The sequence below is a fragment of the Ctenopharyngodon idella genome, chromosome 2 (genome assembly GCF_019924925.1).
Source record: "Ctenopharyngodon idella isolate HZGC_01 chromosome 2, HZGC01, whole genome shotgun sequence".
NCBI classification, from domain to species: Eukaryota; Metazoa; Chordata; class Actinopteri; order Cypriniformes; family Xenocyprididae; genus Ctenopharyngodon; species Ctenopharyngodon idella.
Genome location: NC_067221.1, coordinates 34,196,757 through 34,223,766, shown reverse-complemented (window position 1 = coordinate 34,223,766; position 27,010 = coordinate 34,196,757). Strand labels below are relative to the sequence as shown.

The 27,010-nt window shown below is 35.4% G+C and overlaps 3 protein-coding genes across 11 annotated transcripts; all 3 read left to right on the top strand.

The window, feature by feature from the left end:
* The first annotated feature begins 89 nt into the window (after nucleotides 1-89).
* LOC127495672 (dual specificity protein phosphatase 14) lies at nucleotides 90-5,449 on the top strand. 2 transcript variants are annotated; one of them, XM_051862633.1, is made up of 3 exons: nucleotides 90-604; nucleotides 715-791; nucleotides 3,632-5,449. In XM_051862633.1, exon 3 carries the CDS (start codon nucleotides 3,640-3,642, stop codon nucleotides 4,153-4,155), a length of 516 nt encoding a protein of 171 aa, XP_051718593.1. In that variant the 5' UTR covers nucleotides 90-604; nucleotides 715-791; nucleotides 3,632-3,639; the 3' UTR covers nucleotides 4,156-5,449. The 2 variants fall into 2 exon arrangements, with proteins under 2 accessions (XP_051718593.1, XP_051718587.1); XM_051862627.1 differs by having other exon boundaries at nucleotides 90-791.
* Nucleotides 5,450-8,363: 2,914 nt separating this feature from the next.
* LOC127495551 (NACHT, LRR and PYD domains-containing protein 1 homolog) lies at nucleotides 8,364-15,831 on the top strand. The gene is made up of 11 exons (XM_051862478.1): nucleotides 8,364-8,491; nucleotides 8,617-8,647; nucleotides 8,923-9,060; nucleotides 9,311-9,355; nucleotides 9,508-11,215; nucleotides 11,760-11,843; nucleotides 11,961-12,044; nucleotides 12,543-12,809; nucleotides 13,543-13,629; nucleotides 14,553-14,672; nucleotides 14,929-15,831. The coding sequence occupies exons 2-11, from the start codon at nucleotides 8,632-8,634 to the stop codon at nucleotides 14,945-14,947; spliced, it is 2,568 nt and encodes an 855-aa protein (XP_051718438.1). The 5' UTR covers nucleotides 8,364-8,491; nucleotides 8,617-8,631; the 3' UTR covers nucleotides 14,948-15,831.
* Nucleotides 15,832-17,821: 1,990 nt separating this feature from the next.
* LOC127495561 (uncharacterized) lies at nucleotides 17,822-25,933 on the top strand. 8 transcript variants are annotated; one of them, XM_051862539.1, is made up of 17 exons: nucleotides 17,822-18,585; nucleotides 19,018-19,081; nucleotides 19,253-19,401; nucleotides 20,020-20,070; nucleotides 21,128-21,508; nucleotides 21,715-21,816; nucleotides 21,950-22,182; nucleotides 22,263-22,404; nucleotides 22,519-22,609; nucleotides 22,702-23,049; nucleotides 23,155-23,272; nucleotides 23,385-23,476; nucleotides 24,313-24,400; nucleotides 24,528-24,623; nucleotides 24,722-24,889; nucleotides 25,000-25,167; nucleotides 25,276-25,933. In XM_051862539.1, exons 3-9 carry the CDS (start codon nucleotides 19,332-19,334, stop codon nucleotides 22,551-22,553), a joined length of 1,014 nt encoding a protein of 337 aa, XP_051718499.1. In that variant the 5' UTR covers nucleotides 17,822-18,585; nucleotides 19,018-19,081; nucleotides 19,253-19,331; the 3' UTR covers nucleotides 22,554-22,609; nucleotides 22,702-23,049; nucleotides 23,155-23,272; nucleotides 23,385-23,476; nucleotides 24,313-24,400; nucleotides 24,528-24,623; nucleotides 24,722-24,889; nucleotides 25,000-25,167; nucleotides 25,276-25,933. The 8 variants fall into 8 exon arrangements, with proteins under 8 accessions (XP_051718499.1, XP_051718456.1, XP_051718448.1 ...); XM_051862496.1 differs by having other exon boundaries at nucleotides 22,263-22,423; XM_051862488.1 differs by having other exon boundaries at nucleotides 22,263-22,441.
* The last annotated feature ends 1,077 nt before the right edge of the window (nucleotides 25,934-27,010 follow it).

The following is a 27,010-nucleotide window of genomic DNA, read 5'->3' as shown; positions in this document are numbered from 1 at the left end:
ATTGATAACACTCATCACGTAAATGGCAATGAAATTTTTTTTTTTTTACCAATTATTTAATCCTTTCACTTCATATAAAAGCAGCTCACTATATATAATTAAACATGTACAAAGCATTAAATCTTATTTCACGAGTGCTCAGTAAAAACTTGTGTAGACTTTTGCATTGCGTAAACAGTTTTCATTGTAACTTTCCCTGGCAGTATAAGTGAAATTGACAAAATCTTTTGATTTTGAGTTTCTCTTGTGAACCCAGTTTGGGCTAAAACCAAATGTAAAAAAAAAAAAAAAAGGAGGGGAGGGGGACATTGATACAAAAAAGATTGTGTTGCTCACTTTCCCTTTTCAGAGCATGACAGTACAAATATATTTTTGACCAAAAATATCACCAAGGTTTGGAGAGACTGAGTTAATTGTGACTGCTGGGTTTTTTGGATGAACTATCCCTTTAAGGTGAAGACCTGCTTTTCTACTATGTGTCCACTGGGGGCTCCTGTCCTGCGCTGAGGTCCATAAACAAGTACCGTGATGGCAAATAATGGCGAAGATCATGCACAGTATTATTCTATGGGAAATATTTCTATGGTAGCAAATACCAGGCGTCGTAAGTCTACAGAACTCCTGTACTAAAATGGTTTTGGTTTAATTGATATTGTTGCGTGCCTGTGCTTTTGTTCTCTTTATAATGCTGCAAAGTAAAGCTGCTTGTGTTAGCCCTTAATAGACAAACATACTCCAAAGCCAAATGAAAGACCGAGTGGAAGTGCTATCACAGTCCTCCAAGCTCTGAGGTAAACTACGTTTTTCCATGGTTAAAATGATCTGCTGTCACTTATGCACATCAATAAATGCTGGCTACTTTGTTGGTCGCTACAAGCAGTCTGTTGGATAGTTGATATGATTTTACTGTATACTGACTGACAGCAGTGTCCTTCAATGTGGCATGCTATAGTAACGTTAGGCCTATGTACTTTTTTTAATGCTAAGGAGCTCGAAATATGATGACCCCCTTGTGAGGGACCACCTTCCTAAAATATAAAGGCACCTATATTTTATAAAAACCCCACTTATACAGTGTTAATATTTATACTGGGGGAAAAAATGTCAAAAAATTGTTTCCAAAATTAAATAATTGGCTTTATATTGTTGTAAGCAAATGTATCAAATATTATGTGGAAACATTACTTTTTAATAAATTGACAGCAGACTAACACTTTCTGATTAGCGATTAACACAAGCATTTATTTTAACAAAGCTTTAAACATTTTTTTTCTTTCATGATTTCTGACCAGACTTTTAAATATTAAAGATTACCGATAAAGATTGGTTAATGTGAATGTAAAAAAAATTATTATGCAAAAAAATACATTTTACAAAATTTTCTCTTTAAATTTTCATGTATCCCCTAACACCCCTTGTGGGGGTGGGATCCTGGGACATGCTTCACTTTTCTAATTCTTTATATTACATGCATTTGTATGAGCTTATATTTATTTAGAGATAGGGAATATTTAATGAAAAAAAAATATATATTATTGCAAAAAAATCGATTAATAGATTAGTTAAAATTTGTGAAAAAACAGTTACAGCATCTACAGTCTAAAATGATTAGTTTGTAGTTTTTAATTTTTTTTATTTTTAATTTAATTAAACTAAGTATTATAGGATTTATCAACTATCATAAAAAAAAAAAAATTATTGGTCTGTCATAATCAGAATTTTAATATCGTTGCATTCCTAATTAATTTAACCTAAAATTTAGTTGTTAAAACAGTTTCTTTTGTAGGAAGAGCACATGGTAGAAACATTTTCTGTAGGTATATATCATATGAATAATCACAGTGATTTGTATTAGAAATATTCTTATATGTATTTCCATATTTCACGATTAGTTCTAGAAATTATATAATATGTAATATAATATATATATATATATACAGTGGGTACGAAAAGTATTCAGACCCCCTTAAATTTTTCACTCTTTGTTATATTGCAGCCATTTGCTAAAATCATTTAAGTTCATTTTTTTTCCTCATTAATGTACACACAGCACCCCATATTGACAGAAAAACACAGAATTGTTGACATTTTTGCAGATTTATTAAAAAAGAAAAACTGAAATATCACATGGTCCTAAGTATTCAGACCCTTTGCTGTGACACTATATTTATATTTAACTCAGGTGCTGTCCATTTCTTCTGATCATCCTTGAGATGGTTCTACACCTTCATTTGAGTCCAGCTGTGTTTGATTATACTGATTGGACTTGATTAGGAAAGCCACACACCTGTCTATATAAGACCTTACAGCTCACAGTGCATGTCAGAGCAAATGAGAATCATGAGGTCCAAGGAACTGCCTGAAGAGCTCAGAGACAGAATTGTGGCAAGGCACAGATCTGGCCAAGGTTACAAAAAAATTTCTGCTGCACTTAAGGTTCCTAAGAGCACAGTGGCCTCCATAATCCTTAAATGGAAGACGTTTGGGATGACCAGAACCCTTCCTAGAGCTGAGCTATCGGGGGAGAGGAGCCTTGGTGAGAGAGGTAAAGAAGAACCCAAAGATCACTGTGGCTGAGCTCCAGAGATGCAGTCGGGAGATGGGAGAAAGTTGTAGAAAGTCAACCATCACTGCAGCCCTCCACCAGTCGGGGCTTTATGGCAGAGTGGCCCGATGGAAGCCTCTCCTCAGTGCAAGACACATGAAAGCCCTCATGGAGTTTGCTAAGATGGTGAGAAATAAGATTCTCTGGTCTGATGAGACCAAGATAGAACTTGTTGGCCTTAATTCTAAGCGGTATGTGTGGAGAAATCAGGCACTGCTCATCACCTGTCCAATACAGTCCCAACAGTGAAGCATGGTGGTGGCAGCATCATGCTGTGGGGGTGTTTTTCAGCTGCAGGGACAGGACGACTGGTTGCAATCGAAGAAAAGATGAATGCGGCCAAGTACAGGGATATCCTGGACGAAAACCTTCTCCAGAGTGCTCAGGACCTCAGACTGGGCCGAAGGTTTACCTTCCAACAAGACAATGACCCTAAGCACACAGCTAAAATAATGAAGGAGTGGCTTCACAACAACTCCGTGACTGTTCTTGAATGGCCCAGCCAGAGCCCTGACTTAAACCCAATTGAGCATCTCTGGAGAGACCTAAAAATGGCTGTCCACCAACGTTTACCATCCAACCTGACAGAACTGGAGAGGATCTGCAAGGAGGAATGGCAGAGGATCCCCAAATCCAGGTGTGAAAAACTTGTTGCATCTTTCCCAAAAAGACTCATGGCTGTATTAGATCAAAAGGGTGCTTCTACTAAATACTGAGCAAAGGGTCTGAATACTTAGGACCATGTGATATTTCAGTTTTTCTTTTTTAATAAATCTGCAAAAATGTCAACAATTCTGTGTTTTTCTGTCAATATGGGGTGCTGTGTGTACATTAATGAGGAAAAAAAATGAACTTAAATGATTTTAGCAAATGGCTGCAATATAACAAAGAGTGAAAAATTTAAGGGGGTCTGAATACTTTCCGTACCCACTGTATATATATATATATATAATATCTCATGAGGGACATGCAAATATAATATTTAATAATATTTTGTATCCCTCATTATTTATTTATCCCTTACAGTCACGGCAATGATCTCTCAGATCACTCCCACTCTGTACCTGAGTGGAGTGGAGGCCCTGAATCAGTCAGCGCTGGACCACAGAGGTGTCACTTTGCTGGTGAACGCCTGTGCTGAATATCACTGCCCTGAGTATGAGGGGGTGAAATGCATTTGCGTGCCGGTGGAGGACCGTCCTCACTCCCCTCTGGACCAGCACTTTGACAGCGTGGCTGAGCGGATCCAGCAGAACCACACTGGAAGCTCACTGGTGTTCTGTTCGGCTGGGAGAAGCAGGTCTCCGTCTCTTATCATGGCGTATCTCATGAGGTTTGAGGGAATCTCACTGCTTCAGGCTCATCAGCGGGTTCTGGCTGCACGGCCCTTCATCCGGCCAAACGCAGGCTTCTGGAGGCAACTGCTTCAGTATGAGAGGAAACTGACCCACTGCAACAGCATCAGGATGGTGGCCACCTCACAGGGCGTCCTACCTGAGGCCGTCCAGCTCACACAGGACTCGTCATCATCATACTGCCTTAATTTATAATTCACGAGGATATATTTATATGGTGTGCGTGTGTGTTTTAATACTCTTGGGCCCGGTTTCACAGACAGGGCTCAGACTAAACCAGGATAAGGCCTTAGTTTAATTAGGACATTTAAGTAGCTTTTATAAATGTGCCTTTGAAAAAAAACATTGCTGGTGTGCATCTTGTGACAAAACAATGGCACTGACATATTGTGTGATATGTCAGTGCAAGTTGCTTTCAGTTAAAACAGCTCAAACATCTGGGACTAGGCTTAAAGCCCGAGACACACCAAGCTGACGATCAGCCGTCAGGCAGCGTCGGACCGTATTTAAGCATCGGCCGACTGAGTATTCCCGGTGTGATCTGCACCGTTGGCACTAGTCGGACACCGTCATTCAGCATGTAGAATGAGTATGAGGTCTCTGCGGAACAAAAGTGGGCGTTTCTGTATTTGTCGGTGTTTACAAACTGGTGGGTGTTTATATATCATGCAATGAAAATGATCCCCTTCACCCGACCCCACCCCTAAATCCTACCCAGAAATCAGGTAACGCTCTCAAAAACGCCCCTCTGTTTATGGCCTCGCCCACTGATCATTACTGTCCTGCAGAGACCTGTACTTGTGTAGAATTGGCGTCGGGCGAGAGAGAGAACTCTGATTGGCTGTTAAGTTTAGTGAACGAAACAAGGCAGTACAGACAGAAGGCTGTTCTAATTTTACGTCAGGTACCTGAGTGTTCCTAGGCAAATGTTTAATATTAACGTGAGCCAATTGGAATAATGCATTTAATGATGATGACGTTTCGGACAAGTCCCAAACCTCACTACATATATAAATTTACATTTGCATTGAAAAGTCTCTACATTGTTAATATATTAATAGGCTACATAAAAATAGTGAGTTCATCATTCATTGTCACTGTAAATAACAAAATTATTATTTAATTTATTATTATTAATTAGCTCATAAAAATAGATAATGTTTTTATGCTTTGTAAACAACTTATTAACCTTAGGCCTATGTGATGTACAATATTTTTTAAGCCAGTAGTAAAATAATTGTTCATTTGTTATTAGGAGGAAATAGATCCCCTAAGCCTAACTGATGTATTTTAACAATGTGATCTCATGAGTATTTGTATGTATTTTTTATACCACACTTACTTACATTTGCATAGACATGAAATTGACATATTGAACATTATGACAGTGGTTATGCAGGCATATGCTTAATGTATTTGTAAACATTTTAAGGAACACATTAATACTAATGCAATTAATGTCCAATAAAGGTTGGTTTAAAGCACTTAATTCAAGACATTTTCCGTGTCTTTTGTTTCATGTATGTTTTCATGTCTTTTATTTTGTAAATACTGTAATTTTTCCTGGAATACCTGCTTCCTGTTTGTCATGTGCTCCCCTTGTGAATGTGTCATGTTGTCATTGTTTGATCTAGGGCACACGACAACAATATGCTTTCAGTGGTGGAAAGGGTACTGAAAAAATATACTTAAGTAAAAGTACCATTACATTCCAAAAATGTAGTATGAGTAGTGTAAAAAGTACTTGTCCAAAAAACTACTAGAGTAAAAAAGTAGCTTATTTAAAAGTACTCATGAATAGTGAGTACTGAGCTGTGGATTCTAAACGCTGTACACTGCAATTTAAACATTTAGAAAACATTGTACATACTGTAATTCACATTTTCTTTCGTTGTTTGTCATAAAGAATGAAGAATATCTATCCATCTTTTTAAAATGCATGAAAACAATACGAAAAGACTAGTACAGAGACGAAAAGATGAAAGAGTTCTCAGTACACTCATCCCCATTGAAATATGAAAAATATGAAAATATGTAAAATCAGGTGTAAGGCCACTGAGTGTGAACATGCTATTGTTGAAAATAACCATGCAAAAGTAAAAAAAAATCATATCAGAGTTCAGCATCACACACCATGAGATGGGGTAAATAGAGAGATTAAAAAGGCAATTTATTTCTAAAACAGTGCCAGTTTTAGTGTTTTGTGATAAAGAAATGAGAATATTATCAAACAGTTTACCTCACCTAATGCACTGAAAAAGGATGATAGTGAGCTAACACTAATTACACTAATTCCATTTCATTCCATGCTACAATTTAAACATAATGTGCATTGATTTAGAAAACGGAGGCATCATCCCCTAGCTTTTACGCAGCTACATTTACTCAAATTGTTATGCTGATAATATAATTTGTAAGGAAATTTTTGCATCAAATAGGGAAATATTTCAGGGGTAACTTTTTCAAAAGAAACACACACACACACGTATCTTTGCTGTCTCGGTGAAGGTGCTGTTTCAGTGCTATTGTTCTCATATTTTGTTTCTATTGAGTTTAAGTTACCGTGATGTGGAGTTTGGATGAATGGCGTTGGCGGCGATGTGTGCGTCCATCCGCTGCAGCGGTCTTGACTGGCAAAAGGCTGAGGCGCTCACAGCAGGGAATGAAATTTGGTTTTGATTTTTCTTTTTACTTTTATTATTAATATTCATTGTTTATGTATTATGTTGGCTTCATTTGTTATTATATTTACTTTGACTAGTGAATTGCGAATTTGTTTGTTGATTTACAAAATGTTGATTGTATGTCTTGTTTAAGTGAGCTCACCGTTCGTCTTAAATACATGGTTTTGTCTTAGTTAGGGGGGTCAGTTTTGTTCTGTTCAGTTCTCTTTAGTTACTCTTTATTTTGAGTTAAAGTTTGTTTTGTTGACCTCAGTTATCTTAATCTAGCTAGGTTATTTGTTAGGTTAAGTTGATTTATTTTTGTATTCTTACTTTTTCTTAATTTTTTTTTTCATAAAATATTTTTTTTTTTGTTGGAAATCCTGTGTCCTTCTGCCTTGCCATCTGGCTTTCTCACAATGAAAGAAACATTAAAAATGTTTAGTCCCAGACTAAAATTCATGTTTCAGTTGTTTTAACTAAAAGAAACTTGCACTGACATATCTTAAAATATACCTGCTGAGCATGACTATTTTTAACAGGCAAGAATTTTAAAGCTATGATGACCAAGACAAAATGTGAATGGACTATAGATCTGTTTTGTATGTTCAAATATTTTATGGTTTGATTTGAGTTTGAGTTAATTTCTTTTATTCTTGCCACTTTCTGGAAATATCTGTTACATAGCAGCCGTCGATTCAGCCGGGCAAACCTGTTGGTAGATACGCAATGGACAGTGGAAATATGCACTCATCCCAGTTGATGTCCTACCGGCAGAGAGGCCTTACCAGGGTCTCTGAAGCCTATCCAGGTCCAGCAGGGTCTCCCTACTCAGCCGAATGAAAGTGTACACAAATATGTTTTGTTCTATTTTATGTACTGTTAATTGAAAATGTTATGTTGTTTTTCTGATGTTAAACTTAAGTTCTGTTGTAAATAGTTGTAAAAGGTATAAGTAATGTAGCTATATAACAATGTATTTTAACGTAAAAACATTTAATTTACATGATGAAAAAAATTATTCTATATGTTGTATAAGTTGCATAAAAGAAATAAACAATGAACAGAACAATTCTCTTTTACTTACACATGTGAACATACGTAAAAAAATTTTTACAAATAAATTACAAATATAATGTATACAACTTATGCATTTCATTTTTAACTTACATCACAAAAATAAACTGTACAGAAATTAGGCTGTTTCATTGACAAAGTGACATTTAATTAATATTTATATCGACACATTTTAATATACCCATTTTATGCACCGTATTCTCTTCTTGAGAAAACTGGGGGGAAAAGCGGCCTTTGAAGTTAGACTTAAATACAGCTTAAATACAGAGTAAATGTATAAATATGAATGTGTATATTTTCACTGTTAACGTTTCATTTAACATAAAAACAAGGTTAACTAGTTGCTAACGATATAAAACTAACATTAGTTTAACCATACATATTTTACCTGTTCATATGGTCCAGTGTCCCGTCGTCGCCGGCAGTGAAGCATGTCAAAACCCAACAGAAAGTCATAAAACTTTAAACAAACGTCAACTGTCAGTTGTCTGTCACACAGCAGCTAGCCATGTAACGACGCTCGGCTCATTGTTGCCACGTCTGGGATTGGGATACTTTTACACTTGTGCTGTGATTACGCTACTTTTGGGATGGTTTTGTTGCGCAGAACTGGCAACCCTCCACTCCAAAGCCCCACCCCTTTCATGCACTCCGAAGTGCGCAGCCCCTGAATTGGGACACAGTTCATATTTTTTACAGTCTGTGGTTCTTCCGCATAGGGTAACAGCGCAAAATTTATGCTAAGACTATTTCTGCTGGAAAGACCCGCAACACAAGCTGTTAACATTCATGTAAGCTTAATGCAAAATCATCTGAATTAAAGTTCTTTATGAATAAGCATGAATAGCCTATAAGTAGGCTTTATTATAGGTCTATAAGTTTTGTGTATTTAATGTGTGTGTTTCTATTCTTGCAGAGATAATCAGCTGAGATGGACACTTTCGAGAGTATGTCAATCTAGGCATTTTCTAATCATTTTCTCCTCATCGTTTTAGGTGTGACTTGATTTCATCAGTCACGACTAAACTTAAGTTAATCTTTCACGTTTTATTTTTATTCTGTAAAGTAAAAGTAAGCTACTTTTAAAGTTATGTCAAATATGTCTTTGTTCCTCGACCATACACAAAGTATTATTGTACTGAATAAGTGCTCATTTAATTGGCTAAAAGAAACAACATTAATACACAGTTTAAGGGCGCCTACATTTTTTCTCTTGTCATAGTGTTTCGCAAGGACATTTCCCGATCTTACGCTGGGCCAAATGTCAGCGCTGCAGCTCAGAGTGGAAGCCATATTACAGCACCTGTACTCACTAACAATACAATAACAGGCAATGTCCACATCATACATAATGCACCCGGTAAGTAAAATGTGTTGTACATTCATAGATGCTGATAAAATGACTATGATCATTTTCTGATAATGGATTCAGTATTTTCATGTCTGTAATCACAGGTCATATGCTAAAATGTGTGCATTGTTGTACTAGAAAAAAATGATGTATCTGCTAATAAAGTTATATTAGTGCTGTTTTTGTTTGATTTAGATTGACAATCTATAATTTATAATTTAATGACATTCAAAGAAATTTTGTCTATAATTGTCTTAAGGTTTCACTTGGAATCACCCACATTCTGAAAAAACACAAACCTCAGGTAATAGATAAATCTGATTTTGAATGTTGTACCTTTCACTTTTTAATTTAGCAGCTATTTACATTCTGCTCTGAAATTACTCTATTAGAATCAGATTTTTTTTTTTCAAAAGGCACTTACCCTTTGAAAACATTGCTTATTTTTTTCTGCAGCAACAAAGTCATTGGTTTTCAAATATAAGACACGGATCTGCAGTGAATACCAGTATGTAACCGAGTATAACTCTCTGCCTGGTGAACATGTGCTGCTGTCTGAGCGCTACACACAACCTCTGATCCTTCAGAGACATAGAGGTCATAAAGAGAGAGAAGAAGAGATCTGCTCCAGTGGAGAAAGCTTCCAGCAGGTGCTCAGCTCCAGGAGCAGTGAAGACTCTGTCCATCTGAACTCTCTGTTCGACTCAGATGGTCATGGGATCAGTCATAGTGCTATTATACTGCAGGGAAATTCTGGGAATGGGAAATCCTTCACTGTTCAGAAGATCATGATGGACTGGGCTTCTGGTGACCTCTACAAAGAGTGGTTTGATATTGTGTTCCACTTAAAATGTAAAGAAATAAACCGCATTCCTGGCAAAAACAGTTTGGCAAAGATCCTGAGTTACAGCTGCAGTTTAACATCAGATCAGATCTCACAGATTTTACAGCATTCACCAGAGAAGGTGCTTTTCATCATTGATGGATTTGATGAGCTGAAACTCACAGATGAAATTTATGACACGTCACCAAACACTGATCCGCTTCAGAAAGCCCCACCTGTGGTCATTCTTTGTGACCTGCTGAGGGGTCGAATCCTGCCAGAGTCCTTCCTGCTGGTCACCTCCAGATCTACAGCTACAGACACACTGAGTAAACTGCTCAAAGGACCTCAGCGTTTCTCTGAGATAATGGGATTTTCTGAGAAGAGAGTGGAGGAGTACTTCCAGAAGTTTTTTCAGAATGAGGAGCTTTTCAGGAAGGCTTATACATATGTGAAAGCAAACGAAACCCTCTTCACTGCCTGCTCAATCCCTGTTGTCTGTTGGATCATCTGCACAACGCTCAAGGAACGATTTGAAATTGGTGCAGATGCAACAAGTGGACTAGAAACCACCACCTCCATCTACGTTGACTTTGTGTCCACTCTACTGGAGCATCACTGCCAGGGTTTGAGTCAGTCCGTCCCGATCCTGCTGAGGAGTCTGGGTCAGCTGGCAGAGAGAGGGATTCTGGAACAGCAAGTCTTGTTGGATGAGAAAACTGTTTATGAAACCGTTTCAGACCCTGCTTGCAGTCCATTCCTGTGCAAGTTGCTCTTCAAGAGAAGAATCCACCAGGAGACGATGTTTAGTTTCATGCATCTCAGCTTTCAGGAGTTCTTCACTGCTCTGTATTATGTCCTTCTGGATGAAGAAGAGTCCCAGAGGAAACTTACACATATATTTTCCATTCCTGGCTCAGCCAGTCTTAGTTATTCTCCTCCACGTTTTGCAGCTGTGGTGCAATTTGCTATTGGCCTGTTGAATAAGCATGTGATACACACACTTAGGAAGAAACATAATCTGGTTGTTCATCCAAACATGCAGGCCTATCTGAAAAAATGGATTTTGGAACAATGTGGTTATTCATATTCAGACAGAACACTGTTTTTTCTTAATTGTCTTTATGAAATCCATGAAGATCACTTTGTGAAAGAAGTTATAGAAGCCTGGAAGAAGATTAATGCATATGGAGCAATCCTAAGAAGAACAGACTGCTGGGCCCTGCTGTACTGCTCTCAGTGCTGTCAGTGCATCAACGAACTTCTTCTCGTTGATTGCCAATTAACATCTGAAAAGTTGTTTATGATTCTACCTGCACTCCACAAGTTTAAGAAATTATGGTAAGGTGCTGTCTGTTTACACCACCACCACTAGACTGGTTAGTTAACTTGCTGAAGGATTCCTAATGTAATCCCTAATATGCAAGTCTTACAACTTTCAATCTAATAACAGAATAATATTAAAATTAAAGTTTAAACTTATATGTTTTTTTTTTGCATATCTCTGAAGGTACATTTTTCACTCAAATCTTATATTTAAATGTTCCTTTACTCATACATATTTTATACATGTTTTTAAATATGTCATTGTTTTTGTGGTTTGTTATTGGAAGTTTAACTTGATTATTTTTGTAGTTCCCACTTTATATTAAGATTTAAATTAATTAATTACACTGTTGACCCTTCCCTTACCCCTTAACCCAGTCTTAAACCTAACCATACCACCAAACCTTACCCGTATCCCACCTCAGTAGCAGCAAAAGTGATTTGAAATACAACATGAACATGAACCCAAGTACATTTTACCTAACAATTATTTTTGTAAGTACATAGTTCAAGATACTTAATGTAAAGTGTGACTAAAGTTCTGGATTTGACTTTGAAGGTTGACTCCAGAAGATCCATCTGACTCTGATCTTGTTGAACTCATGTGTGCTCTCACAAGAGGACAGACCCTGAGCACACAGCTGTAATGTCTCAAAATACATTTTATACATTTAATGTTTTTATGCACATATGAGCTATTATACTTGAGTGTGCTTTTGTTTTATTTTTAGTTCATAGATATTTTCTCTCTGATTTGCAGTGTTGATGTCAACCCCAGAAGAACAAATTTTGAGAATTCTTCTGTCGATTCACTGAATCTGTCAATCAGTGAAGAGCTATCCAGGTGAAGAAAAAGTGAACTCTTTTTTTCTGTTCATCAAATAGCTGTTTCTCATGATAATAATACTATGATAATATATAATAATATCATGATGATAATACTATGGATAACCAGTTATATCATCACCTTGTTCAATAACCATAATAGCATAATAACCTTTCATAATTACAACATAATTACCCTTACCCATACAAATGTATGCCTGGCAAACATCTCACATTTATCTGGCTTGTTTGTTCTCCACAATCTAATAGCTTCAGATTATAATTATGGTAGTAATAATGCAGCTAAATTGGTGACTTAAAACAGATCAAAATAAAGTATCACACTTTCAGCTTCTTTGATTACTGCTGATGATGCAAATAATGGTTGGTGCCCAACAAACCATGAATTAATCATAATAATAAAAACAAAAATAGCAGATCTTCTAAGAAAAAACTTGTTGGTTTATAGATACAACAACAACACTGATGCCAAATCTCTCTCTCTCTTTTTTAATAGTATCTGCATTGGAACTCCATGTTGTCAAGTCCCAGCCGCATCTTTGCAATCACTCCGTCTCACCTTTCCACACACAAAGCTAATCAACATCGATTGGACCAAACTTTTTCGGCTAATTCACCAAAAGGATTCAGATGCATTATTGCATTTTCTGTATTCTTTCTCTAAACTGAAAAAGATGAAAATGAAAGTGGACTGTCTAAGTAAGATGTGGTCTGTTTGGGCCCTCCAAATCATCCAGAACTGCTCCAGTCTGACAGAACTCGAGTAAGAAAAAGATCTGACATCACCTTCTGTCTTCTTCCTATATGAATATGTCTGTTGTTAGGAACTGTTTAGCCCATATTTAAAGGGATAGTCCACCCAAAAAAAAAAAAAAAAAAACTGTCATTTATTTTACTCACCCTCATGTTGTGCCAAACCTGCATGATTTTCTTTTTTCTGAGGAACACAAAAGAAGTTATTTTAAAGAATGGTGGTGTCCCAAACAGTTTCGGATCACACTCACTTTCATAGTATGAACAAAAAATACAACGGAATTTAATGGGAACAAAACTATTTTCTTACCGACCTTATTCAAATGATTTTTGTGTTCTGCAGATGAAAGTCAGTCATACAGGTTTGGAATGACATGACAATGACATAATATTAATTTGAGTGAACTATCATTTTAAAACATTACCCTATTTTATTCAGTGAGATTTAAAGTGAGATTACACATTGATCACAAATTCTCCCACCTGAGGTAATGAAAAACTTAGATACACAAAACTGTTTAGTAAACAATATCTAGACCAAAAGAACTAGTGTAATTTTATTTTGCAATGCTCTTGCTAGTAGATAACCTCACCTAACAAATATCCCATCTGTAGTACATGTCCCTTATCCATTTAAATAGTTATGGAATTGTTCAGATGAATGTGTGAAAAGCAAAGTATAAAGTATGGCATTAGGCAGGCCCTAAAATCTAAATCATTTTATCTGTATAATGTGTATCTAGGGTGGATGCTGACTTTTTGCTGGAGGATGGAATCAAGATCTTGCAGAGGTCACAACCAAGACCAGCCTGTATTATGATTTTTCACGGGTTTGTATTGGTTTGTTGGTACTTTACAATAAGTTTTTTTTTAGTTAACATTAGTTAACTACTTTAGTTAACAAGACTGAACAATACTTGTACAGTATTTATTCATCTTAGGTAATGTTAATTTCAACATTTACAAATATATTATTAAAATCAAAAATTGTATTAACAGTTAATGCAGTGTGAACTAACATGATATTATTGTTTCATTACTGAATGAAGCGTTTTTTAAAAGAATCTCTTGATTTAATGGTTCAGTGACAAATACATTTTTAACACTTGTCGCCACCTATGGCATAACAACAATGTAATCAATCGTTATTTGAAGTGCCATGTTACTTTCAAAAGGTGATTTGCTCTATTTTGATCGCTACTGTAGACATCAGTGTTTATATCTTAACTATAAACTTTTATCCCAGTACTTCTGTGATAATTTGAATTATTGTAAGACATAACGATACTGTGTGCGTGTGGTTGAAAGGACTGTTTGTGAAGCTGTTTCATACCTAAACATGACAACTGATCTCTCTGGGTCAGCGGCAGCGCAAACGCAGATTTAAATGTTCCAGAACTTTCAGTGATTTTGTCAAAGTTTTAATAGACACTGGCGAATCATTGTCATTTAGGAATATGATCGCGTGAGACCTTATTGTAAAGTATTACTGGTTTATCTTCATACATAAACCTTTCAAGCTTTAAAAAGGGCAGCATATTCCATATCCTTTAAAGTCACATAAAACCTTTATGTGAGGGGGAAAAAAGTGTGAGAATTGCCTGCTATTTAATTAGCAGTCAATAACAACATAAATTTTAGTCTGTTTCTCACACAAATCATTGTTATAACAGTAATTATACTCTATTAAAAGCAAATGTCAGGCTTGTTAAAGACTCTGTAGTGATGCTGTACTTTGTGCTTTCTGATGAAGGTTCATATGCAATAAACAGTCTCGAAAATGCACACGTTATAATGACCGTCAACTCAGCTGCAACCAGGAGGTGAAGATTCATCTGAATTCCCAGGGCTTTTCTGTGGAGACTTTGCGAAAGTAAGTTAAGACTAAGATTAACACTAAGAATGCACCAGTAACAATGAGAACTGTAATATGACACCAACTGGTGAAAAGATTTTATTTTATGATTTATACAATTCCATTTGAATATTGTATATTATATGTACAATCTTTCAGTGCAAAAGCATATGATCATAGTGTGCAGTGGATCCTAACCTACTGTTCAGCTTTGTATATAGGCATATATCTACATGTTTTAATGTGTTTTATCTCTTGTATCTCCATTTCTAAGGCCCCTGTTTTGGAACTAATGATACAGCTTGATAACTAGGAGAAAACTACTCAAGCAGCATCTTTTCTGAGAGCAATGGATGGGAATAAAGACATCAACTAAATAAATCTAAAATCATTTAGGTGCGATGCAATAGTAATAGTCATGTGTCAGTTTATTTGTATATTGCGTTTCACATATTGTTTCAAAGCAGCTTTACAGAGATTTACGATTTAACAGCTTAGAGCTGAATGATAGTATAGTTTATATGTGAAGACAATATAAACTATCAAGCATTTGAGATTTGCTTTATGGAATATATCATGTGACCTTGAGTGTATTGTATGTATGCATGCAGAAAAAAATTGTATATAGTAGTTGGCATTTTAATCTATGCATCGACATGGAGAATTATGAATCTAAGGTTTTGTACAATTTTTTAATAATTTGGTGTACTGACAAGCCTATTTACTATTTGATGATGTTTATCACTGCCACTGTTAAATGACACGTATGAACGACAGGGTTTAAGATTTCGGTCATATCGCCCACCCCTATAGTTTAACGAAAGGCATGAAAATATCTTTAGTCCCCTAGTGTGCAAGCCAAAGGTGACTGTGGGAAGGAATGAAAAACTCCATTTGATGTTGGATAATGAATAAAAACCTTAGGAGAAACCAGGCTACACCAGGGAGCCAGTTCTCCTCCGGCTGTACATTCAAAATATAGAGTCAGTAAGTAGATAAGTTACATATATTCGACTGTTCATAGTATGTTGTCATCATTGTACAAACAATTGCCACAGTTGTACACATAAAACTTTATTTTAGGGACTTGACTGTTGGTGTCTTTTAGAAGAGTCATATTAGAATGTATGTATATGATTTCTCTGTACTAAGACTAAAAACAAAACATGAAAACAAAGTCTCTGTCTCTGTATTAATTTGTATTAATTTGCATCAGTCATGAATTAGGGGTAGTTGGGGTACCACTTCCAGGAACAGTTCACCCAAAAATAAAAAATGTAATTTACACAACCTCGTTTCAAACCTGTATGACTTCTTCAGTGTTGCCAACTGCTTTCAACTGAAAGTAGCTAAAATCGTTAGCTAAATATCACTAAATATCATCATAATGGCAAAATCATTGATCTATAAATATGAATAAATCAGTGGGCAAAATAAGAATCTAGATAAGGTTTGTCCAAGAAGTCGCTAGATTTGTCCCTAAACTTTTGAAAAAAGTCTCAAAAGGGGCAGGGAAGTGACTAAATCTAGTGACAAAATCCCTAAATTGGCAACACTGGACTTCTTATGTGGTTCAACAATTTTTTAAGAATATTCTGCTTGCTATTTTGCATATGAATGGAATGAGGGCAGGGTCTGTCAAAGTCCAATGACAAAAGTAAAAGTGTTCATATGCTTAGCATGTTTTAAATATTCTGAAGCCAATTACAGATTCCTTCATGGATCACAGAATTCACCAACATGCATTTTAATATCTGGACAAGTTTACTTTGACAAATTTTTACCTGGGGTTGGATCTGTGGTCAGTGGGTTTTATTTCTGAGGAGGAACCTTTTAAAAATAAGTCTAATTTAATTCATTAGAACTTGATAATCATAGTTTGGAAGAGTCAATTTGGTCCACAACTCCACAAGTAGAATTCTGCATAACTGCATGGGTGATGAACAGAAAGCTGTAATTGCTCACAGAAAATCAAAAAAATGAGATTGTGCTGGTTAAACACTTAATGCTGAGTATGAGGGAGTGAAATGCATTTGCGTGCCGGTGGAGGACCGTCCTCACTCCCCTCTGGACCAGCACTTTGACAGCGTGGCTGAGCGGATCCAGCAGAACCACACTGGAAGCTCGCTGGTGTTCTGTTCGGCCGGGAGAAGCAGGTCTCCGTCTCTTATCATGGCGTATCTCATGAGGTTTGAGGGAATCTCACTGCTTCAGGCTCATCAGCGGGTTCTGGCTGCACGGCCCTTCATCCGGCCAAACGCAGGCTTCTGGAGGCAACTGTTTCAGTATGAGAGGAAACTGACCCACTGCAACAGCATCAGGATGGTGGCCACCTCACAGGGCGTCCTACCTGAGGCCGTCCAGCTCACACAGGACTCGTCATCATCATACTGCCTTAATTTATAATTCACAAGGACGTTTTTTAACTGGATGTATTCATATGGTGTGTCTGTGTTTTTAAAACTCTTGTGTTTATACAAATCAAATGATCATGTATTTTTTTTAATAACATGTTTGAACATGGTGTTACATGTTTCATGGTAATACTATGGTATTCCATGAAGTACCATCATTTACCATTTATGAATATGGTAATCAATCAGTAAAGTGAAAGTGACACGTGAAGGCCAAGTAGTGAGCAGTGAACACACTGCAAACTGTGATACATACCTGGAGTTGTGGCGCCCGGGAAGCAATGGGGGTTAGGTGCCTTGCTCAAGGACACCTCAGTCATTTCCTGCCAGTGCTGGAATCGAACCAGCAACCTTCCATTTGGACTCACTAACCATTAGGCCACTACTGAAAGAAGTGAAAGTGAAAAAAAAACAGTAGCATCTGATAATTGTACAATGGTAAACACTAAAAAAAAAGGAAATGGTCATATTTGTGGCTTTCTTATTATCTGCAGATTAGAATAGCAGCGCCTCACCACAGTTACTAAGACTGACTATAATAAAAATGACCTCGGAGGACAGAGTTCATTTTAACCCTGTAAAGCCTGACATATGATTTTTTTTTTTTTTTTTTTTTTTTTTTTTTTATGGAAGAGTTTGTTGAACCTTTAGACAAAAAATAAAATAAAATCTAAAAAAAAGTTTGCATATGTTGTTTTATGTTTTGAGTTTGTTTTTTGATTTGTTTCTCTGTTGTTCGTGTTTGAGTTTCTCAACCCAGTCTCCTGCTACTGCGTATCTATACTACGAGTTTGCATTTTCATTCGGCGTAGTATTTACACGCCAAAGTCACATTTGGCGTATATATGGTACGCAAAACCCTCCCGTTAAACTTCCATTGATAGAAAATGCGTATGTATTGCACGCAGAAATTTATTATAGTCAACGTCATCATCATCGTCCCGCCCCTTCAATCGAACGAAGATTCACGATTTCATCTCGTGCAGGTGCCGAAGCAGCATATGCAGAAATATTGATTTAGAATACTTATTTAGAATATTTTTTTTTTTTTTTTACAGAAACTTATTGTAGGCTATATAACTTACTCATCATCTCTAGTGGGGACGAATGTTGCTACTACATAATACAGTTTAATTCTAAACAATCCCCGACGGGGAAAGAAAAATGCTTGCAGAAGCTTCATTAATTCAATGTGAATTAGTTATATGTCTGCTTTATTTAATCTGCTCTCTGCTTTTCTTTCTTTTTTTCTTTTTTTGCTTGTTTAATGTTACACGAATTTTTGTTTCTTTGTTTGTGATTGTATTTGTAATAGTAAAAGTATTAATAATAAATAAATAAATATAAAAAGTGTATTGCCCTGATTTTTAGTCCTTCGCTGTTTCAGGAACCACCCACTCCCGCTTGGAAACCAATCAAATGTTTAAACATTTTTTAGCGCCATCATCAATATCCCGCCCCCTCATCGTGCGACCTCGTGCATCATCATCAAAGTCGTCAATCATCAGAATACCCAAGTAAGTAATTAGCAAAAACATATATATATATATATATATATATATATATATATATATATATATATATATATATATATATATATATTAGCAAAAAAGTATCAGTTCTTGATAACTCAAATTATTGTAAATACAATAATTCAAACTTTATTTTCTTAAGTGAGCATGCACATGTCGGCCTACAGTTGTCAGGCGGTTAATATCAGTTTAAAATAATTTCTCATTTAATGTTTTAGGGATAAAATTTAGTGAGGGTCAACTGTGCGCAACGATTACTTTTTATTGATGCATTATATGTTTTTTTGGTTACGTTATGATGAGATCACACTACTTTATGTCCATGCCAGGCATTACGTGTAGATCACAGATGTGTGGATTAATCAATTCACTGTAAACCTGACTTAACCCAACTCTATTTTACATTTGTTCAAGCAGAATGTCCACAGGCTCTTTAGAAGCAGCACTTGTTCTTGGAGATGTGTTTCTTGATCAGATACAGGTAACTTTAGAAATTGTATCTTAATTTTTTTTTAATTTTGACTTCTTTTTCTCTGTCAAATAATTTTAAAGAAAACTACAAATGAATAATTATATAGGCTAATATATTATTCATGTAAGGTAAGTATAAACTACTTTAAAACCTGTTAAATATATACTATTTGCAATTTAGAAAGAAGAAAAAAAGCAAGCCAAGAGGTCTAAGCCACATCCTACGACTGTGAAGTGGAGGCAAAGGGACAGAAACGGGAATGTTATACGGCCGCTTCGAAAAAAAAACCTCAATAAAACAAAAACTGAAAAGAAAGGCTCCTAACCACGGTGAGACAGTTGTAAATTTACAGTTATTGTTTAAATGTACTGTTATTTTCAGTTGTGATTTATATTTCCCACATGAAAAAATACTAGTACATTATAGTAAATACTATAGTGTTTTTTAACCATACTATTGTAAAATACTTGAATTAATTTGTTGTGGTAATTCTATAGTTGCTGTGGTAATATAACAACTATAGTAATATAAACAAATTACTTTACCCAATACTGTACTAAGTTTTCTACAACTATAGGGTATATTATACTACAATATACATTACAGTTTACTCTTGTAAAAACTAAAGTATACTACAGTATTTATTAGTTTATTAGTTCACTATAGTTAATACTACAGTATACTGTAGCAGCATAGCAGCACAAGCTGTAGCACAAGTGTTGTAAATACTATAATATATACATTATACTATTTACTATAGTATGGTTCAAAAACACTATAGTATTTATTATAAATTACTATAGTATTTTTTTCCTGTGGGTTTCTCCATATTCAGTAAATGTTTAGATTTATGCAGTCTGTTTTAATCTTTAAGTGCACTTAATTACATGTAGAACCAGATATATAGAACCCCAAAGCATAATGTATTAATTTTATTTTGTTTAAAGGTCCCACCAGTGTGCCCATCCAAGAGGAATTTGTTTATCGAGCAGAAACTGGTAACTGTACACTATGGTTATATGGAATGGCATCTGGTTAATAGAGTTTAAGTAATATTCTGCCAGCTGCAACCTACATAATTGCATATTTTTTTATAAATGAGATCCTGGTAACACTTTAGAAAACTGATCCTTCATTAATGAATAACTACACAGGAACAAATGAGTAATGCATTATTAACACTCTATAACTTCTATTAACTAACAAGAAACTCTGTTTAATGAATTAGTAAGTAATAGTGCTCAGTTGAAGGTGGTAGTTCACTATTAGCTAATCAGTAACTACTGTTTTTTTTTTTTCATACCTCCCAGAGAACTACTAATAACTACTATATACAGGTTCATAATTAATGTGAATGATGCATAATGTATAATTAATTCTAAAGTAAAGGTCACGTTAACCCACTAGTAATGACTGAAGTATTATCAAATCCTTCAGAAGGAACTACTAATTATTTGGATCAGTATTCTAAAGTGAAGATCATGGTAACCCACTAGTAATTACTTAAGTGTTACCAAATACATCAGAAGGAATTACTGTACAAAACTGTACAAAAACCTCAAAAGTTTACAATGACTCCAGTAGTTACTAGAGAGTTATCATGTTTCTCACTTTAGAATACTGATCCAAATAATTAGTAATTCCTTCTGAAGGATTTGGTAATACTTCAGTCATCACTAGTGTGTTACCATGATCTTCACTTTAGAATTAATTATATATTATGCATCATTCACATTAATTATGAACCTGTATATAGTAGTTTTTAATAGTTCTCTGGGAGGTATGAAAAAACAGTAGTTACTGATTAGCTAATAGTGAACTACCATCTTCAACTGAGTACTGTTACTTACTAGTTCATTAATCAGAGTTTCTTGATAGTTAATAGTAGTTATAGAGTGTTAATAATGCTTTACTCATCTGTTCCTGTGTAGTTATTCATTAATGAGGGATCAGTATTCTAAAGTGTTACCGAGATCCTTGTATTGTATCTCTATAAAAACTGATTGTATTGTGTATTGACTAATAACACTGTTTTTTGTTTCTCCTTCAATGAAGCTTCACTCATTGAAGAATTGGAGCATATCCTTAATGACGAATGTGTTCAGCCTGAAGAGGTGTCTTTGGCAACATCCTGGCAAAAGAGGCAATCCCTAAGCCATGAAAGATGGCACATTGCAAGGGAGGCCATGGTTAAGAATCTTTTGGCAGCTGAATATGTTCAGGAACGCATCTGCCAACACTGTCTTACTGCAGAGGCCATTGTACGGTGCAGGGACTGTCTACCTAGGCAGTTTCTATGCACCGTGTGTGATGGAGATGTTCATCAGCACCTACCTCTCCATAACAGAGACTCTATGGCCCATGGGTTCTTCAAGCCATTGTGTCCAACCACTGCAGTGAAGAGACATTCCGAGGCCATTGAGTTCTCTGAACAGGGTATGCTTTTCATGTGTCCCATCATACTTTTCAGTCTGTACATTTTAAATGGCTGTTCATTAGTATATAATTATAATATATATTTAAAATAGTTATGATATATTATCATATATTTAATAAATATATTAGATTATATTTCATTTTACCTTGTTTATGAATCCTTTGCTAAGGAGTTTATTATCATTGTTTTGCTTTTGAATTTTTAGTTCGATATCTTCCACTACTTTTGCCAGAGAAAATTTGTGCCTGTTCAGAAAGTTCCTGCAGGTTGATCAGTGGCAAGGCCATTATTGTAATAAATTTTAATGGTAAGATGTAGTTTTTTCTCTTTATGAAAACAACACAAATTAAGGTTAATATAAGAACTCAATGCTTGCATGTAATATCTGTGATTAGGAATTTTTAAAGCTGTTGTGATGCATGTGAACTTTTTTATTATAGGACGGTACAATCTCACCCTTCCATCACTGGAGACCTCATGCTGTGGGAAAACATGGTCAGTGGGGCTCAGTGATCTCCTCAAGTCTGGGTACTGGCCAGCCTCTATACATTTTGAGACCGTGTATGAGGCTGGCCTTTTTAGGTCTTTTCTGGATTTAAAACTTTTTGCTCCAGGTCTTTCACGTAAAGCGTTCCTTGGAATGCTTGACCGGCGAACAGAGTACAATGGCAGGGTAAATATTGTTATTCAGTGTATATTGTTAACATGATGTTTGTTCTTTAAAGCGATTGATTGGTTTGGTTATTTCAACAGAGTGGTAAAATATGTGGAGACACATTCCAGAAAGCCTTGCTGGAGTGGACCTTTGCCCAGCATGAGGTTGAGAGGCTTTGTGGTGTACAGCCATTTAAATGTCCTGCTTGCAGTCCTTCCATGCATGCCATCTCAGTGGATGGTAACAGGAAGCTGTACAGGTTCCATAATGCACATGGGTATGTTTTTTTTTCTTTATTTTTTATTGTACTACTTAACTGTCTATATCATGTTTCTCTTTCCCAATAAAATTAAGCACAGAGAAGGGCTACTTCGATGGGACATTTATAATGAAGGATGAAGATGTTTCATCCTTTGTGGGATATGTTCATGAAAAGACCAAGCATGTAATAACCCTTAACTTATTGTCATATTGTTTATTCCAGTCCAGCTACCATTATTGAAATATTAATAATAATTTTATTGTAATGTCTTGTAGGCCACAGGTAAAGGGATGTGTGGCTCTTCTCAATGGACAGCAGCCAAGGAGTCTGCAAAAAAGTCGACATCAAAGATTGATGAGGAAGGCCTTGAGATTGCTGTGTGCCGACATGGAGGACTTTTAAAAGGCCTAAATATGTTCAGAGGGGAAATATTTGCTTATCCCCTGTTCCTTCAAAACACCCTCTCAAAAGAAAATGTGTCATTCTTCTGCTCAGATGTCGCCTGCAAGTACTGGCCATACTTAAAGAGAGTGGTGGGACACTGTCCAGAGCTAAGGCCTTTATTAAATATGCACCCACTATTATCAGTTATGCATGCCAAAGCACATGAGTGGAGTTGTGAGGTAAGATTCTTTCTTTACATTAAATTATATTAATGATATTTTTGTGGTATGGACATGTACTTTTATTTGAACAGCCATTGTTTTTTTTGTTTTTATTTTTTGTAGATAAAATGGTCTGGAAGAAACCAAGAGGGAGCTGGTCTTACAATTGGAGAAGAGGTGGAGCAAGTCAACTCCTTCTTGTCGAGAGGTGCAATTTGCACTAAATACATGTCCAAAGCTGGTGAATATATTAGATAAACACTACTTTTAACATATAGTTATTTCTAAGTATCAATGAATCATGACTATAACTTTTTTTAATATATTTTCTTTGACCAACTATCTAATAATAGCACGTTCAGACATGCTCACTGTTCTTGCTTCTGCATGGAACAAACGGAAGTCTGAAAATCTGGCCAAATGTTTGTCTCAAAGATACATTAAGGTATTTTACTGATGCAAAAGTCAACCTTGTTCTTATCGTACAAAAAGTACATTTAAAGGGTTAGTTCACCCAAAAATGAAAATTCTGTCATTAATTACTCACCCTCATGCCGTTCCACACCTGTAAGACCTTCATTCATCTTCAGAACACAAATTAAGATATTTTTGATGACAGAATGGTGTCAGATTTCCATCCATAGACTGCCTTTGTTACTGAAACATTGATGCTTCTAAAACTCCATAAAGAGACTGGAAAACTAATCCATATGAATTGAGTAGTTTATTCCAAATTTTCTGAAGAAAATCGATTGGTTGTTATGACGAACAGATTTAATTTAGGCTTTTACTCGCATGTAAACTTTGATCAGCAAACATAAGCAGAAGCTCAACCAAACTTGAATAATGCACAAGAGCAAACCTCTCTTGGAGGCTCAAACGTGCTGCATAAACAATGAGGTTCATTCTTCATCTGTTCATCATAACAAGTGATCGATTCTCTTCAGAAAATGTGGACTAAACCGCTTGATTCATATGGATTAATTTTACGATGTCTTTATGAACTTTTCAAAGTGTCAAAGTGGTAGTTGCAAAATTCAGTCTGTGGAAGGAAATCTGACAGCATTCTGACATCAGAAATATCTTAATTTGTGTTCTGAAGATGAATGAAGGTCTTACGGGTGTAGAACGACATGAGGGTGAGTAATTAATGACAGACTTTTCATGTTTGGGTGAACTAACCCTTTAACATAATTTGAGCAATTACGTCTATTGCATACATTGTTGAACTATAAACCTTTATGATCAAATTAATTTTATAGTGTTTTGATATGTATTTAGACAACCGAAAGGCTGAAAGTGGAAAGAGAGAGCTTTGAAAGTCTGCAGGCTGAGCTTAATGTCAGTGATGTCCAGCAGTGGGCCACAGGTAATACATTTTGAAGGGCCTGTTTTAGTTTTTTTATGTAATAACATTTTTTTCCATTTATAAATGTTGTGCACAGAAGGCAGAATATATCAAATTTGTAAGGCTAATTCATTTGTTTGGGATGTAGTATCAAGTGCAAAGGAGGACACTGGACTTGAGGGCAGAATTCGAGGCCTTTATGTCAGCATAAAGCTGAGAAAAATGAATCTATACCGTCAGACAGGTCAGATAAGATGATGATGATGATGATAAAAAATAATTCATATAGCTAAGGAATGAACTTGAGTGCTGTAATAATAATATATGTTGTTGATTTATTAGATAGCAACAAGAGAAGGCACAAAATAAGGAGGAAAATTAATGAAGACAAGTCAACCTTGGCAGCTGCCATTAAGGACTTCAATGAACAATCAGTCCACCAGCTTCCTTCTGTGGATGAACTGCTCACAGCTGATCATTTCCAATGGCCATGGGAATGCCCTGACACTAGTAATTAACTTTAAAAAAATATTCAGTGTATTTGATAAACATTGTTTGATGTTAATACAGTCCTCCTCAGTGTTTAAAAGATGGTAATTTAGGACCTTCATTAATTGCAGGTAATGGCAACCTCTCAACTAAGAAGATGGTCTTTGACCGGTTCATGATGCTTTCCCGACTGAAGGAGGAGGAGCAGATCATAGTGACGGAGGTGAAGCAACACTGGTGATCATTGAAGGAAGCTGAATGTTCCCTGAGGGATCTCTCAGTTCAAATACAAACTAACAGTGAGTATCCATAACAAATTCAAAACCAATGCATTGCTGGAATTAAAACATTAGGGATTGATTTTATTTATCCTTTATTTATCCTCTTTTCATTCCTTTTTTGTGTAGACAGTGACTTTGAGCTTTCAGAGGAGAGTGCCAATGGACTACTGTGCCTTCTCAAGAGAAAACTGGAAGACCTTCAGTTTCTGCAAAATAATGCTAGGATGTTATACCGACAATGTGTTCTGGGACAGGCTTCGGACAGCATTCTATTTGATAACATTTCCGATGAAGAAACTGAGGCAATAAACTACAGCTCTGATGAAACAGACAGTGATGAGGACTAAACCTGAGTATATAGAATAGACAGATACTGAAGAACTATTTTAATAAGCTGTATTTCTTTTTTTTTTTTTTTTTTTTCACTGTGAGAAACATTTTAGCATATTAACAGAATCTATTTAATATTTTCCCATCCTAATGGAAATGAGATTAAGGTTCAGCAGTACAAGTTTTGACTATTATTTTTGAATCTTTAAATGTGTTTGTGTATGTAAGACAGGTGTTTCACTCCACGCATTTTTATAGTCTTATAAACAGCCATACAACCTCCATCCCTATTAATTATATTCTATTATTTCCATTTTCCTTAGCTCTCATGGGATCATACAGTGTATATCTGTGAGGGGTGTTTTGCAGTGTGTACATATCTTACATTGATAGAAAGTATATAAGGATACATAACGTTTTCACCTAATAATTTTTTTTCCTTACTGTAAGCAAAATAAAATACTTGTACAGTGATCTACAACACCAGTCTTGTCTTTTTATCTCCTCTCTGTTCAGGCAGGTTTTGCATGTGATGTGCAGATAATTCTGCAGTATATTCTCTTTTGACTAATACATACTGTTCTGATAAATACTATGACATAGTCAGTGCAGTTCTTACAAATTGTAGTCTGTTACTAACTCCAAATTACATGACAAATTGTATCCATTACATTACACATTTAAGGTAATAGACTATGATTTGTATTTGATATGTTTATCTGCATGTCATGTGGCCATTAATGTACATCAGAGAATAAAACTTACTATTTTATTTTTGACCTAACAACTAAAAATCTCAGGGCTTACTTCAAGTAAAATTATTAGTAGGTCAAAGAGGTTCATCTGACAAAAATTGTGGAGAAACACTGCATTGCATGTTAATATGAAATGACGTGAATTTGTACATTTTAGTGTGTTTAAAAGACAAAAGCCTTCCAAGGACAGTGATACATGATTAACTGACTCAGTGTTATTCAATTAATAATGTTTACATCAGAAGTCGATTAGATATGCAATGTTGAGCACTTAAAACACTTAAAATGATTTCTGTAAATCCAGTGATCAAATGCTGTGTTTGGCATGAGTTTTTTAGAGACAGACACATGACTAGTGGTTAAACTGTGAGTGCTATTCCACAAATTAATTTTTTTTAGAAAGGAATTTTAAAAGATAAAAAAGAAGTAGGGAGAATGTTTTATATATATATATATATATATATATATATATATATATATATATATATATATATATATATATTTACTGCCATTGTGAGATTAACATGTAATCATGTAATCAATAAAACAAAACAAAAAAACCTATAGTCTGATTATGAGTATTTAAAATGTAACAATCTAATTACAAGTACTTAATTTTTGGAATCTGATTACATAATCCAGATTACATGTAATTAGTTACTACCCAACAATCAACAATGATTATACAATGTAGAATTGCATTTTAGGTAATAGTCTGAATATAGTTGTCTTATGCCACAATTCAGAATCTTGAATTAGCATTTTATTAATAATGT